Below are 15,927 nucleotides of genomic sequence, written 5' to 3'. Positions count from 1 at the left end.
TGCCCACACTGTCCGCACATTATGGCTAAATCAGTCCCATCCCGCAGACGTCTAGGATGGACAGATGCCACTGGATTCTCCTCCAAATACATAGGATTTGGAGAGGTTGGGAAGAAGTGTCTGCTTGACACAGATGCCAAGGGCAGGGTGGCTTCATGCGTAGGCCTGCCTAGGTGGTAGAGATTAGGCTCTAGGGCAGCTTTTGGAGGGTTTCCTTGGCTCCCTCCATTAACTCAGGGTGACCCCAGGGAAAGGAAGGACCTGGTGTGGCCACATCCCCCCTGTATTCTGCTCTCTAGGAAGAGAGATGGTCACAAGGGCCTGGGAGAGAGGAGTGGACAAGGGGAGACTGACCCATGACCCCAAAGACCTAGCTAGGACCAGGGGAAAAGGGGGATTCGAGGTCTGGGGCCACAGCTGAATTTCTGTCTTTCTTCCTCTACAAAAGCCAGGAGGTCCCTGACCTTCCCATGCCACAGAGCATCAGGTGGGGAGTTTGTGGAGCGATCTATCTCCCCTTGTTGCTCCCTCCTACCACGGGGCCTTTGCACATGCTATTCTCTCTGACTTAAACACCATTTCCTCACCTTCTCCTTGTGCACTGCCTAGTTAGTGCATCTTTACCATCTCTGATCCCCCAGTTAAATGCTCCAACAGAACCCTACTCCCCTTTTGTGAGTATTACTCTCATTAGACATTGCTTACTTGAACTGTTTGACTCACCCCTTTCACATGAAGACATGGGCCATAGTTGCTGAGCTCACCACTGTACGCATATGCTCTGAGCTTCAGAGGCTGATAAAAGCTAGAGCCAGGGTTTGAATGCTTATCTGTCTACCCTCAAGGCCTGGATCCTTTACACTACCTGCCCTGGCTCCCTGAAGATAGACTGTTATAGTAGAGGCCTTAGCAAGCGCACCGCTCTAGGGCATCCACGGAATGTCCCCCAGAGGAGATGATATTTGAGCTGGGCTTCTAAGGTAGGAATGGAAGGAAGACGTGGAGTTTCTTTAGGCAGAGGCAACTGCCCAGAGAAACTCACAGAATAAGAGGGAAGAGAGATGCTATGGGGGCAGGGGGCTCAGAAAGATTGGAGTCACGTCATGAAGGAACTTCAGGCTGTTCTGGGGACTTTGGGACATGCCTTCCAGGGATAGGGAACTTTTGAAGGTTTTAGAGGAAGGGACCGGTGTGAGTCTACCTGTGCCAGGAAGATAACTCTGGGCCACGTGTGAAGAATGGGGAAGACAGCAGAAGTTCAAAGCAGGGATACTGGTCAGGAGGGTATTGCATAAATCCATGGTGGCTGTGGGAGAGAACTGGGGAGGAGCAGACAGTGAGCAAGGGCAGGTCAGAGCCTCACCTCTGTCTGGAGCAGGGGAGGTGAGCCTGGAGTGGAGGCTTTGAGTGGGCAGATAGTGGAAGAGGAGGCAGGTGGGGTCAGCTGTGGACACTACCATTATCTAGCCTGGCTCTAGCCTTTAGCCTGTTCCCGGGGAGCGTGTAGCAAAGATGTTGAAGTGGATACGGTGGTGGGTGGGAGGGGCAGACCATGGGGCCAAAGGGTCAGAGCGGTTCCCTGGTGCCCTCCTCTAGCCCACTGGACTACAGCCTATGGGGCATTTCTCCAGCACCCCCCACCCCAGATCCATGGTACCATCTGTGCAGGAGAACATGCCAGAATCATGGAGGATGAGAGGAGCCAGCCAATGGATTTTGGAATCAGCTGTGTAAACTTGTTATCAAAAGTTTGGAATAGATTGTTGAGTAGGGGTGGATGGTAAACCCTTAAAAATGAAAGCAGTGAGCCCTGGGAGCCTACGTGGGGTCACCAAGGGTAAGACCTGTTGAGTGTCCACATTTCCATGTTTAGATAGGATTTCCACGTTTGGACAGGATTTCCAGCAAAGTGGTCAATTAGGGAAGTAGTTTGGCTGTCTTCTGGGACTACCACATTGACAGTAAGCTGGACAATGCATGTAAATAGTGGATGCTTAGGCAGAATCTCTGCTGATGGCACAGCCAGACCCAGGGGCCAGACCCAGGTCAGGGTCAAGCTAATGGGGTTATGGGGCCTCTGGGGCTCAGAGTGAGGCTGGGTCTGAAATCTTAATCAGGAGCTTGGATGGAGACCCGAGAGTGAACAAATTCTCAGACGCCCTAATACTGGGAAGGCATCATGTGTGCGTAAAACAGAAACAAGCGTCACAAATTCTTTCTAGATAGGGAAAGTTGTGACATTGAATTTCAGTTCAGAGTGGCAACTGCAGAGCTGCTTGCTGGGTAATTGTATTAACCACGTCTTTTATTTTCTATATTCTGATGCTTTGATATCTGGAGGTACTGCCCCTCCCAGGAATAGCCAATTCCTAGAGATTGTAAACAACTTGTCTATGAGTGTGCTTTTTGAATACAAACCAACTAATACAGAACCCACACTCTGACCACCTCCTGCATCAAGCTCCCATACTCTGGGCCACTACTCCTCTGCCCTTGTCACCCTAGGGCCAGGTGCTAGACAACCAGGGACAGCCCTTGTGCCCCAGAGCCTGCTGAAATTATTCAGATTAGCCAATCCTAGTCCGACTTCCCCTGCCTCACCCATTCCTTCCTGTGGAAACCATAACAAAAGCTTTTGCCACAGTTCCTCCCTCTCCCTCCACCTTATGACCCAATGTGGTGCTTCTCCCTGTGGCCCCCTGTGGCATAGCATACCCGTTCTCTTGGGAACTGAGTAATACATTATCCTTTCAATGGCAATTGTTTCCAGATCTGTTGGTCTTACTATATGTCAAATTTTCTATTAACACAATATATTTTAGAGCAAGAACTCATGGCTTAGTATTGGTTCATAGAAAAAGGCCTACAGTTTTTGCTGAGTGTGTGGTCACAGGAGATAATAATCGGAATAGTGTTTTGTGTTGCTTTGCTGTGGGCATCTGGCCACCACTGGGACACTGCCCCAACAGTTCCTACGATGCAGACCTACTGTGACAGAAGGGCTGGGACTGGCTGTTGTAGAATCCCATCTAGACTAGGGAGGCATTGCCACACCTCAGAGCCCAGACCCAACTCCACTCTGTGCCTATGGGAGCCAGGGACCCTGACCTGGTGAGACCTGGATGCACGAGGCACCTACCCTGCCCCCCATCTCCAGGTGGAGCCATTCCCTGCCAACAATTACAGACACCAGCCTTAGGTGAGGCGGGTGAGGCTCCCATCCTCAGGCACCAGGTGGGCGTTGTAGCACTGGCTGGGCAGCACCTCCATCATGGCCCCTACCCACTGCCCGCTGCCCCTTCTTGGTCTTCAGGAAAACCCCAAAGCTGGTGTCTGGCTCATCTGATGAAAACTGCCACCTGCAGGGGACAGGGCCCCTCTGATGATCACCTGCTTGGGCTCCGGGCCCCTCCCAGCTATGCCCAGGTGTGAGTGGCCACCATCCCTACCTGAGCACACAGCCTGGGAACAGGATCTCGTTATCCACCTGCAGGGTGGAGCCGCGGCCCATGGTCGCCGTGTGCTCACACTGCACCCTCACCTGGTTGTGCAGGTAGTAGCTCTTGGGCACCTCGCCCCCGTAGTTGATCTGAGGGTGAGGGTGGGTGAGTGGGACCATGGCCATCGCCTCTCCCTTTATGACCTCTGGGCACCCTGTACCTTGATCAGGCACTTGGGGTTGCCATCGGGGTCAGTCATGGTTCCCCCAAACTCCATGGGTATCTGGTCAGGGCTGATGAACTTTGATAGCTCCTGCTTCCAGTTGCCTGTGGGGGCAATGGGCGGGGGGCTCCACAGGGACGCAGGGAGGCTGCCAGAAGGCAGAGGGAGCCAAGCCCAGGGCTGTCCTGTGGTGTACTTTCCACCCTCCCTGGTGTGCTCCTGGTGCCCATTCCCCCAGGATGGAAGCTGAGAGGCTCTTGGTCTAGACTGGGAGCTCAGCATATGTTCCTGCCCCCAGGCCTGCCGCTCCAGGCCCGATACCCTGCCCCTCATCTGTCTAGGCCATCTGGGTAGGGACTCAGAACAGCACCTCCTGGAGCCTGAGGGTGAGGACAGGCTGGCCCTGACCTGGGTTTTCCTTTCCTTTGGAGACTGAACTCAGCCTTCCTGTCAGCCCATACCCTCAGCTCCTGCAGCACCCTCAGAACAGGTGGCAAACTTGTGATAGCTCCCCAGCCCTGCCCCAGCTTTTCTGAGATAGTCAAGGGTGGTCCACAGTCAAAGGAATAAGGGCATTGTGGGAACAACAATGAAGAAAGCAGAGGTGAATACCCAACATACCCTGAGATAGGTACGGACTGCTTAAGTATAACAGCAACAAAGGGGCTGGCCCGGTGGCTGGAGCGCTGTGTTCCTAACACGGAGGTCATGGGTTGGATTCCCACATGGGCCAGTGAGCTGCGCCCTCTACAGCTAAGATTATGAATAACAGCTCTCCCTGGAGCTGGGCTGCCAGGAGGGAGGGAGCAAGCCAGCGGGGGCGGGGGCAAAGAAAGGGAGGGAAATAAATAAATAAATAAATAAATAAATAAATAAATAAAAGCAGCGAGGGCAGCTAAATGGCTGTTGGTTAGAGCAGGTTAGAGCTCCAGCTTTCAACAACAAGGTTGCCAGTTCAGTTCCCACGTGGGATGGTGCACCCACCAGCAGCTAAGATTGAAAACTGCCACTGGACTTGGAGCTGAGCTGCGCCCTGGAGAAACACACAATATTCCCCAATTAAAAAAAAAAAAGGGCAACAGAGAAATCAATGTAAAAGCTACCCCCTCCCCCCGCGAATGTGACAACCTAACACTAAGTCAAAAATAAGAAATAACAGGAAAACATAAATTTGGGAAAATGTTTGCCACAAATATGACAGAAAAGTTCAATGTGCTTAATATGTAAAGAGCACCTATAAATCAGTAAGAAAAATACTTTTCTAGACGATGGGCTAGTGGAAGCACAATTTAGGTTGGATTTAAATCTGTGTCTCCTGGGCTGCAGCTCTTTTTGTGTAAATAAAAGTTTTAATTAAAACAAAAAAGAAAAAAGAAAGAAAGAAAGTGGGTGAGAGATACCAAGAAGCTGTAAACAAACAAACAAAGTAAAGCATAAAGGAAAATTCTAATCTCACAAGTGAGAAAAGAAATCCAAGATATAAAATAATAATAATCATTTTCCATTTTAAAGATGGCAAGATCTTTTAAATTATTCAGGGCCAATGTTGGTAAGCTTGAGGAGAAATGGCCACATTCAAACATAGCTGATGAAGTTAAATTCTGACAGAGGTGGAACATTACACTGTAAAACGTGTCAGAAGTCCTAATACATGCATTCTCCGTTGGGAAAAAAAAACCTTGCCATTTCTAGGATTTTATCCCATGGAAAAAATTCCAGATGTGTAGAAAGATTTATCTATAAAGATCTTCACTACTGACTTTTTCCTAATGTAAAAACATTACGAACAACATAAATTTAAAAACTTTACCAAAATGGAAAAATGTTTATCACATAATACGTGAACAAGGTATGTTGCAAAAGGGTGTATGTATGATATAAGCCTATTTTAATTTTTTCAAAAAGTATTTCTCTGAAGAGACAGTAAATGTTAACAGTAGTTTTCTGGATGACAAGATTTCCGCCTCCATCTTTATATATTTCTATATTTTCCAAATTTCCAAACTGTATTAGTTGTATAATTTGGAAAACTTGGATCTTATTCTCCCTATTTTACAGATGAGAAAACTGAGGACACGGGCAGGGAACATAACTTAGCTTACTTGCAGCTAGTAACTAGCAAAGCCAACCCTCAAATCCACATCTCCCAACTCACATCTGCCCCCCCATGCTGCCTCTGGGTGTCTCTCAGACGGCTCCTGGTCCCTCTGCCCTCTGCAAGTGGGCACACAGACCTCAGCAGTTGATGCCACAAAGCAGTGGGGTCCACATGCTAGTTGGTCCTGGAGCCCAATGCCCTAGGATGCAGGAACCATCAGGTCTGTGGAGAGCCAGACGCAGCCCAGGCTCCAGGCTGGAGAGGAGGCCCAGAGCTGCTCTCACCTCCCAGTATCACCAGCTTTGTGTGTATCTCCTCCATCATGCATGACTGGCCAGGTGGAAGGCCACAGAAAACAGCTTGGGGGCTGAAACAGGCAGGGTTTCAGGGTCTTTTAGGGTGTCAGTTCCTCACCCTGTCGCCTCATGTCCCCTGCCCCCCACTGTATATCCTGGGCTGGTTTATCCACCTTTCATAACAATTAAATTCTTCAAAATTTCAGGGTAATTTTTGCAGAGTGCTGTGAGAACTGTGGAACCAAACGCAGGTCAATGCACAAGCTACAGGTATCTAAATACTGACTCTTGTGTCCTCTCCCTCCCCACCCTCCAGGCCCCCCAAGGATAGAGCTCTAGTCTCTGCCACCAGCTGTAGGAGGCACCTCAGACACCCAGAACCCACCAGGCAAAAGAAGCCGCCATTTACCAGTTTCTTGGATCCTAGTCACAGGCCTTCTGAAAGCAACTAGTACAGATTCTTGACAGGCTGCAGGGGGATGGCCCCGCCCACTGCAGACCAGAAAAACCTGGAAGGACTATAGAGGGTTCCCCTGCTTGAGGCTTGGACAATAGTTCGGCTTTAGGAATGAGACAGACTTTCTTTAGCATAATAAAGATTTCAAGTTACAAGGCACGGCTTTTTTTTTTTTTTTCAATTGAGATCTAAATCTCACCCTTCCAAGGTGTACATTCAGTGATTTTTTCAATAGCGTCACAAAGTTGTGCAACCATCCCCACTATCTAGTTCCAGAACATTTTCATCACTTCACAAGGAAACCCTGAACCCATTAGCAGTCACTCCCCGTTCCCCTCTCCCTCCAGCCCCTGGCAGCCACTAACTTTTCTGTCTCTGTGGATTTGCTTATTCTGGACATTTCCTATCAATGGGCTTGTACTATATGTGGTCTTTGGGGTCTGGCTTCTTTAATTTAGTATAATGTTTTCATGGCTGCTCTTAAAAATTTTTAAGTTTTAGGGTCTTTGCTATCCTGGGTTGAGCAGAAAGAAAGGAAAGTGTAGTCTGGCTGCTCCTGGTATCCCCGCTTCCCTAGGGCCTCCCTCCCCTCCTCAGAGCTCCCAGAGCTGACTTGCTCCCAGCCCCCTCCCAGAAGAAGGGGAGGGACATTCACAGGGACCCTGGTAGGCCGTGGTGACCTGCTAGGCATGAGATGGTGGCCATGCGATGGTGCTGAGCTGACTTGGTACAGCCCTGAGAGACTGTGGGGTTGAAAACATCCCTGCAAACAGGAAGTAAGCAATAAGGACCCCACCTCCACCCCACATCAACAAGTGGGGGTCAGAGGCCCAGGTATGTGAACCACCCTGCACCCCCTGGTGGGGCTGCCTCACCTCCCGGGCACACTCCTTTCCTGGCTTCCACAGATGTCTCAGGCTCAGCCCCTCAACATCAAAAACAGATGTGATTTTCTGAACCTTCTTTCCCAGCTGCAAGGGAAAGAACGACAGGGGGTGAGACCTCATGAGAGTCTGTCCCACACACCTGACCCAAGATAGGGTTGGGCCTGAGCCCAGGGCACTAGCCTGGCTTATCTCAGCTCTACCTGTCATGGAAGTCTCATGCCAGCAAGCCAGCAAGCCATCTCAACGGGCATCTCCACACATCTGTCCATGGGTGGGCAAGTCTCTGTGCCTCAGTTTCCTCCTCTGTCCAGTGGGGCTGAAATACCTGTCTCCCTCCATCAAATGAAACCACAGAGGGCAACGTGGTCCAATGGGTTGAGCAGAGCATTGGGGCCAGTCAAGGGGGAGTGAAACCCGGCTTGGCGACTTACTGGGTTCCTGGACTCTCTGAGCCTGTGTTTACTCCTCGGTCTGGGAGGAACAAAGCTGCTCAGGAAGGCAGGTGCTGGGTGTGGCGCTCAGGGGAGTGCCCAGTGCCAGAAGGCAGCCTTGGAGGGTGCCAGGCTGAGGCTGCCCAGGGGTGTGGAAGGGCCCCCTGGTACCCTCCCCTCCTCGTTCTGCCACTCCTGCAGGAGCAGCTCACAGCTCAGCTCCTGTTTGAAGACTGAGAGGAGGAGGTCCTTGGGGTCCAGGCCTCTGATAACGTGGTACCAGACAGGGCTGCTCTCCCTGTCGTGAAAGCAGATGCCGCTGGTATTGACCAGCCTGACCACCTGGATACAGGAGACAGAAGGCTTGGGGAGCGTGGGTGGGTTTGAGAGAGAGCCAGAATTCCAGAGGGGAGGCCATTGGGGACCTGGGGGCTCACCTCCTGGGACTGCCACACAAAGATGTTGTTTAGGTCCTGTTGCTTTCCGAACGCCACATGCTGCAGGCACAGCAGGAGCTGAAGATCCTGCCTAAGCGACAGATCTCCAAAGGGACACCAGGCCAGGCCCTTCTGCTTACCCCACTGAGAGCCTGCCAGAGTGTAGAATAGAATTGGAGCTGGGGACAGGAGCGGGAGGAGGGAGACATGGTCTGACACGAAGGAGGAGGGTCAGACTCAGAGGAGGGAGAGAGGGATAAGTGAGGCCCGCACTTGCCAGCTGCTTCTCACTGCATTCTTCTGTCTGTTCCCCACACTTTATTCCTCACGTGGCCACCCTGGGAGCTCTGCAAAGCAGGAGTCAGACTCTTCAGTCTCCACCTTCCAGTTGCCCTTAGTCAAAAACCTACATCCCATAAGAGGCCTGGCGGGCCCGGGGGATGGGCCTGGGCCACCCATGCAGCCTCCCCTCTCTCCTTTCTCTCTACAACACAACCTCCCTGTGTTCCTGGAATACACCGGCTCTGCCCACCTCAGGGCCTTTGCACAGCTGCACCCTCTGCCTCTCATCTCCACATGTCTGCCTCCTCTTGAGCGTTCATGTCCGAGCTGAAATGCTCCACCTCAGCAGGAAAGGCCTCCCCAACTTCCCTTCTTTCTATTTCACTGTCTTTGTTGCACTTTCCATGATCGGGGGTGAATTGTCTTGTTATTTGTTTATCTGGTTTCTTTGCTCTCTCTTTCCATCACTGCATTCTCCCCAGTGCCAGTGCAGGCCAGGCTCACATTGAGGCTCAATAAATGGGCATTGCATGAATGAATGCCTCAGGCTTGGGATAAAAACCAGGGCCAGGCTAGGCTAGGGGAGATGTTGTCCTCACGTTCTGAAGCATGTCCTCTGATTTCTGCAGGTCGAAGCTCTGAGCTGCAATGAGGGGATGGAGCTGTGGTTGTGGAATCCTGGAGGCTTGTTCAGATGTCTGGAGAGTGAGGTCCTTCCCTATCTTCCCATCCAGCTTTGCCTCCTCTTATTTCAGAGGCCCTGTTCCCGACATGGGGACCCATGGTGGGGCTCAGTAAGAGCTGAGGTACCCTGAACCTCAGGAAGACTTGGATATAGGCCACTTGATTCCCTGGGCTGATGGCAGTGGGCATGCCTTTGCGTGGGACTTGGTGGCCGTGGCAAGTGGAGGGAGAAGCCACTACCTAAGAGAAAGCTAACAAGAGAAGACGTCCAGAAGAACAGCACTTTGAGTCCCTGTCACATCCACAGCCACTGTCAGGGCCTTGGAGACTCATGCTGTGCTTGGGACCCTTTTCCTATTGCTCTAGAAAAGTCATTAAGAGATCAGACCCTCAGAATCTGGTAGAATCACAGGGCTGGGAATTGTTTAATCAGGGGTCACTTACACTCTTAAAAATCATTGCGGATGCCAATGAACTCTTGTTTATTTAGGTTATATTTGTTGATATTTACTATATTAGAAATTAATATTGAGAATTTTTTAAACACAAGAATACACAAGCACATATTTCCTTAGATTCAGAGCATTGATCTCGTCACATCATGTAGCTTCTGGAAAACTCCAGTGTACACTCATGACAGGATGAAAGTAAAAAAGGCAAATAATATCTATGTGTTATTATGAAAATAGTTTAGACCTCAAAGTCCCCCTAAAAGGGTCTTGGGAACCCTTAGGGGTTCCAGGACCACGCTTTGAGAACCACTGGTTCAGCTTGTGAATGATTTAAAATCCATAGGGGGGATCACCCAAAAGGTCATATTTCAACACTGTCACCAACTGGCTGTGTGACTTTGAGCCACTCCCTTCTCTCTGAGTGCAATTTCTTTACCTCTTAATTAAACCTGCCCGTGACCCCGCAGCCCCATCTCTTGAGATCCATCTGAGAAAAACACTCACATTTGTGCAAAGGGACGTGTACAGGTTTTCCACACTGAAGTGTTTATACTAATGAGAAATTGGAAACAACCTAAATGTCCATCCCTAGTGGGCTGGTAAAATAAATGTTGGTCCCTCTATGTTGTGAAATACTATGCAACCATTAAAAAGGACAAGACAGAGTAAAACATCCTCATGGACAGAACTCTGAGTCACAAGTATTGGCTAATGAAAAGAGTGAGTTGCAGGACACTTACAATATATTAAATCATGTATTCTAGGCATTTCTATTTTATTGCATTGTTTATATTTTGTATATATTATGTGTCACAACATTTTATATATGTGTTTATATATATAAATATATATATTTTGATATATATTTCTGGGTGTATACATGAGAATGCATTGAGAAAAGTCAGCAGGATCCATACAAACTGGTGACAATAGTTACTTTGTGTGGCTTAGGCGGCTTCACTGTTGTCAGTAAGGTTTGGATTTTTTACAATGAGAATATATTCAGTTGTTCTTTGTATAATTAAACTTTAAACAAATAACATAACAAGAGAGCTTTTCACCATTGCCAGCCACTCTTTAATCCTCAGACCTATAATTCAAATGGTTCATGGAGCAGATGGGACCAGCTCCGTCCAACTGAGAAAGTAGGGCTGCCAGGAAGTGAGCATTTAAATCAACCACATAGAGTCAACCCTGCCCCCGAAATATTCCATAGCCTTACAACTACCCTAGAGTAGAACTTTTTTAATGACTTGGAGAAATGTTCCTGAAATTACGGTATCAGTGAAAAAACACACAAAAAAACACAGTATACAGTGTATGCACTCAATCGTGTTAAAAAAAAATTATAGTAAAGTTATCTCATGGCGGTGGTGGGATTACAGGTGATTTGTATAACCCTTTTTGTGTGTTTCTTCTTCTACAGTTTCCAGATTTTTCCATGATAACCATACTATAATCAGAAAAACACCCAGTGGATGTTATAAACAAATGGGAATTGTGTCCTACTTAGCCGTCCCTGGAGGCAGGCAGGCAGGCAGGCAATCCAGTCCTGTAAACAATAACAAACAGAGCCATTTTAAAATGGAGTTGGAGCTGCCATCCCAGAGGAACTGCCTTGCATATCTTATGCCTCAAATCTTTGGAAAGTTAAAACAGGGCAAAATAACCTTTGGACTCGACCTAAGCAAACTTGTGCCCCCAAAATTGTTTGCAAGGGTAATAAGGAAGTAGTTATTATGACTACTGGAATGATGACCACAGGGCCGAAAATTAAAAACATTGTTTAGAATCAGGAAACACTATGTCAGCTTTCCTGCACCCTTAGAAATGTCCTCCTACTATCGATGTAATTGTTTGCCTCCCCTTCTCATAAATACCTCTTGCCTTTGTTTCCTAATCAGAACACACTTTGGGCTTCTGCCTGAATCAGTGCATCCTGAAGAGCCATTCTTATTGATCTCAGTAAATGCTTGTTGCCTCTCGTTTTGAAAGGTCTTGTTATTTTTGGGTTAGGAGTCCTTTGCCCAAGTCCAGCCCAGCTGCTAGGGCCATTTCTCGGTTCTCGGAGCCAACATCGTCTCTCTTGGCTCACTCCACTTTGACCTGCTTTAGCAGCACCTCGGCTAAGTGCCCCTGGCTGGTGAGAACTGAGTGGTTTCACTTGGTTCCCAGGGCCCCAGGACTGGGCCTCTCATTGCCTTCATTTGGGCTTTATGACAACCCTGAAAGGTAGGCAGGGGAGAGAGTCTAGTTCCCCATAAACAGACGAGGAAACTGAAGCCCAACAGTAAGAAGTAACCTGCCCCAGGTTCCATCCAGCTGGTAAGAGGCATAGATAGGATTAGACCCAGGTCTTTGGGGCTCAGTCAGGATTCTCTTCTGATTTGGTGGCAGTTGAAAGGGCATTCTAGGTGGCGGGAACTACCCAAGCTGGGAGAGTGTCATAACTTATATAAACTACACACCACGCTTAGGGGCAAGGTGCCCGCACAGGTTTGCAAAGACTTCTCGTCACATACTAAGGATTCTGGGCTCTGTCTGTACACTCACGGAAGTGAATTCCTGTGTAGTCTGAAATAGTTAGGGTAGGTGTGTCAATCAACACAGCAACCAAAAGCAATTCCAGCCTGTCCCTGTCAGAATGGAGACTGAGTGTGGGAATTCCAGCCACGTTCTCAGGGCTGCAGAGAAAGGGTTTTCCTGTCTGCATCCAGATTCCTGGAATGCCAACATTTATCTCAAGCTCTTCCCTATCCTCATTCCCAAACTCTTTCTCTGGGAAGATGTTAAACAATTGGCCTCTAAAGTCCGACTGACCTAGCTTTGCCACTTGCTGGCTGAGTGACTTTTGTCATGGCTTAACCTCTCTGAGCCACAGTTTCCTCCAGTGCAAAATCGGGCTAGCAATAGTACCTACCTCATTGGGTTACTGTGGGGGGGGGGGGAAAGACAATGATAAACAAATATTGCTTTACCCAGTGCCTGGCACAGAATAAGTGCTCAAAAGATGGAAGTAAGCAGCCACTTCCAAGAGGGCCCTCAATGATCCTTATCTCCTGGTATTCATGTCCTTGTGCATTCCCCTCCCACACTGAGCAGGGCTGACCTGTGTAACCAATAGGATATTGCAAAATGATGCTGTATGACTTCAAGGCTTGGCCATAAAAACATTGCCACTTCCTCCTTGTTCTCTTGTATCGTTTACTTTGGGGAAACCAGCTGCCATATTGTAAGGACATGCAGTTCTCTGGAGAGATCCCTGTGACAAGGAGCTGAGACCTCCTGCCAACAGTCAGCACAGACTTGCCAGATACATAAGACATCTTGGGAGCTGAGCCTCCAGCCCAGTCAAGTCTTCAAATGACTGCAGTCCTGGGTGACATCTTGACTACGGTATAACTTCATGAGAGGCCCTGAGCCAGAAGCATCCATCTAAACCACTCCATAATTTTTGACCACAGAAACTGGGAGATAATAACTGTTAAAGCTTGTTTTTAACAGCAAGCAATGTTTTAGAGTAATTTACTACACAGCAAGAGATACCCACTGTACTCTTTTTGCCTTTAACCTCCATCCCACTTCACCTTCTATCCTTACCTTGGAGCCAGCATTGGAAGGAAGTAGTCATCGGAGCCAGGCAGGACAGATAGCAAATCTTGGATGTTCTCCTGGAAATAAGGACAGAGCAGGGAGAGACATTGTCAGAGGGGCTCCAGAGTGCCCTGATGCCATCCGAGGATTGGCCAACCACCCTTAGGCCTACAGATCTCACCTGCCTTTAAGAAAAGGTATGTCTGAGTAGAGAGGGCCCACCAGTGCTGGGGGAGCCAAGCCCTGGGTCGAGTCATAGTAGTTCCCTTTCTCCCTCTGGGAAATGGGACAATAATGAGCCAGCTGTCCAAAGCCTCAGGAAGGATTAAATATGGGAGGAGGGGTTTCTTTGCAGGACCTTGATCTCCATCCTCAGGAAGCCTCCAGGCCAATTCAGGTGGGAGGGTAAGCTACATGGACTCTGAGTCTCAGTAAGGTTGCCCAGTGTCACACAGCCAGCAAATGGCAGAGTTGGGGGCAAATCGTGCAGCTGGTCCAGAGCCCATCATCCAGGCCTGAGTGAAGGGTGGCTTGACCCAGCCTGGGAGACGACCCTCCACAGACAGGTCCCAGGATTTGGTTAGGGCAGTGCCGCAGGCCTCCGGCCCACCCTGGAGGGTCTGAGGGCTGAGGGTGCCACTCTTGCGTGAATGTCGCTGACTGTGGGCCAAAGCCAGCTTCCAATACTGATGAATCTGGTAGGAGAAAGAGCACTGAACAAGGAGTCAGCAGTCCCAGTGTGGCCTTGCCAGGGTCATTTCCCCTGCTCTGGGTCTCAGTCTTCTCAGCCTCCAGCTGGGGGCTCGAAGGACTGGCGGTGGGCCACCCACCCCAAACAAACTGGTAGCCTTTTTCTTTGGGGACATGAGGGAGCATTTGGCTCTGGGCTAAGCATTAAGTCAATCCTGACATGATACCGCTATTATACCCATTCCCCAGGTGAGGAAACTGAGGCTTGAATTGGTGATGTGATGTGCTGAGCCAAAATCTCAACCCAATTGTTTTTTTTTTAGATTTTTTTTTAATTGGGGAAAGGGAACAGGACTTTATTGGGGAACAGTGTGTACTTCCAGGACTCTTTTCCAAGTCAAGTTGTTGTCCTTTCAATCTTAGTTGTGGAGGGTGCCATTCAGCTTCAAGTTGTTGTCCTTTCAGTATTAGTTGTGGAGGGCACAGCTCAGCTCCAGGTCCAGTTGCCATTGCTAGTTGCAGGGGGCACAGCCCACCATCCCTTGCAGGAGTTGAGGGATCGAACTGGCAACCTTGTGGTTGAGAGGCTGCGCTCCAACCAACTGAGCTATCCGGGAGGCAGCTCAGCTCAAGGTGCCGTGTTCAATCTAGTTGCAGGGAGCGGAGCCCACCATCCCTTGAGGGACTCAAGGAATTGAACTGGCAACCTTATGGTTGAGAGCCCACTGGCCCATGTGGGAATCGAACCAGCAGTCTTCAGAGTTAGGGGCATGGAGCTCTAACCGCCTGAGCCACCGGGTCAGCCCTCAACCCAATTTTTGACCCCAGATGTCTCGTAAGAGGACTTATTCCTGACCTGTGTGGAATATGCAGAACCCTCCATGGCCCAGTTACTCCCTCCTTGTTCTTGGAAGTGTGTGAACCTACCCAGAGCCCATACTTGTCATGTGCAACCATGAGGGAAAGACCCTAAGAACCCACTGAGGAACTCCTCGCTGGCCAGAGGGGAAACTCATGCCTGCGCCTGCCTCCTCTGGGGTCCTGACTAAGGACTTGGCAGCCTCCCCCTACTGGGCCAACAGCCCTCACCTGCCTTGTCCAATATGATAGCCATTAACGTTTGAAATGTGGGCAGTCCAAGTTGAGATCAGCTGTGAGTGTGTAATACACACAGGATTCCAAAAACTTAGCACAAAAAAAACCTCAATAATAATTTTTATATTGATTACATGTTGAAGTGATAATTTGGCTCTATAGGGTTAAATAAGTTCTATTATTAAAATTGATTTCACTTGTGTCTTTTTAGTTTTTTAATGTGGCTACTGGAAAATTGGAAATGACATACGTGGCTTACATTTGTGATTCAGTTTATATTTTTATTGGATAGAGCTTGTGTAGCCTTGGGCCACCAAGACCCTCAAAATTGGGAAGAGACCCAGAACTGCAGATGGAGGGACCACAGGGGCCTTGGGTGCTGCCTCTCCTGGGGCAGAAGGAGAAACTGAGGCCAGTGCAGGGCTCTCTTCCCTCACTCACCTGGGCCAGTGTCTTCTCCTGCAATGGACTCAGGTCACCCACTTGTTCACTCATGTTGCCATGGTGATGGGGCTCTCTGCTCCTGGTTCCAGCCCAGTTCTGCCCCTTCCTCCAGACCTTCTACATTTGCCCAGCTGGCAGCCCTGCTGATTCCTACACCTGCCCAGAAGCCCTGCCCCTTCCTGCCAGGCCTCTAGAACCTACCTCCAAGGGCCCTTTCCTCGCTAGGTGCCCAAGGCACTGGCCTGTGGACTGACTGCCCTGGTTCAAAACCTCACTTGTAACATGGGGACAGTGATGCTTGCCCCACAGCATTAACGTATATTGAAAGTGACACAATCTGTGTCACACACACATACACATAGAGATACACAGGCTGCTCTCTATCCTGTTTCTGTCCCCCTCCCTCTACTCCTGTGG

General features: G+C 49.3%; 1 protein-coding gene across 1 annotated transcript; it reads right to left on the bottom strand.

Moving 5' to 3' along the window:
• Window positions 1–3,195: 3,195 nt before the first annotated feature.
• LOC109453383 (SEC14-like protein 6) lies at window positions 3,196–15,561 on the bottom strand. Its single transcript, XM_088801138.1, has 9 exons — window positions 15,508–15,561; window positions 13,288–13,358; window positions 8,270–8,360; window positions 8,004–8,174; window positions 7,390–7,485; window positions 5,819–5,960; window positions 3,661–3,767; window positions 3,450–3,589; window positions 3,196–3,307 (listed from the first exon to the last, which is right to left on the bottom strand). The coding sequence occupies exons 1-9, from the start codon at window positions 15,559–15,561 to the stop codon at window positions 3,196–3,198; spliced, it is 984 nt and encodes a 327-aa protein (XP_088657264.1).
• Window positions 15,562–15,927: the final 366 nt, after the last annotated feature.

This window comes from Rhinolophus sinicus, chromosome 9 (assembly GCF_057876585.1).
Source record: "Rhinolophus sinicus isolate RSI-liver-muscle chromosome 9, RSI-T2T, whole genome shotgun sequence".
NCBI classification, from domain to species: domain Eukaryota; kingdom Metazoa; phylum Chordata; class Mammalia; order Chiroptera; family Rhinolophidae; genus Rhinolophus; species Rhinolophus sinicus.
This window is presented reverse-complemented; position numbering and strand designations above follow the sequence as displayed.

Coding starts and splice junctions, on each gene's coding strand:
- LOC109453383 (XM_088801138.1), bottom strand. CDS start 15,561: ATGAGTGAACAAGTGGGTGACCTGAGTCCATTGCAGGAGAAGACACTG. Junction 8,175..8,269: donor TTGTGTGGCAGTCCCAGGAG/GTGAGCCCCCAG, acceptor TCCTGTATCCAG/GTGGTCAGGCTGGTCAATAC. Junction 7,486..8,003: donor GGCAGAACGAGGAGGGGAGG/GTACCAGGGGGC, acceptor TTTCCCTTGCAG/CTGGGAAAGAAGGTTCAGAA.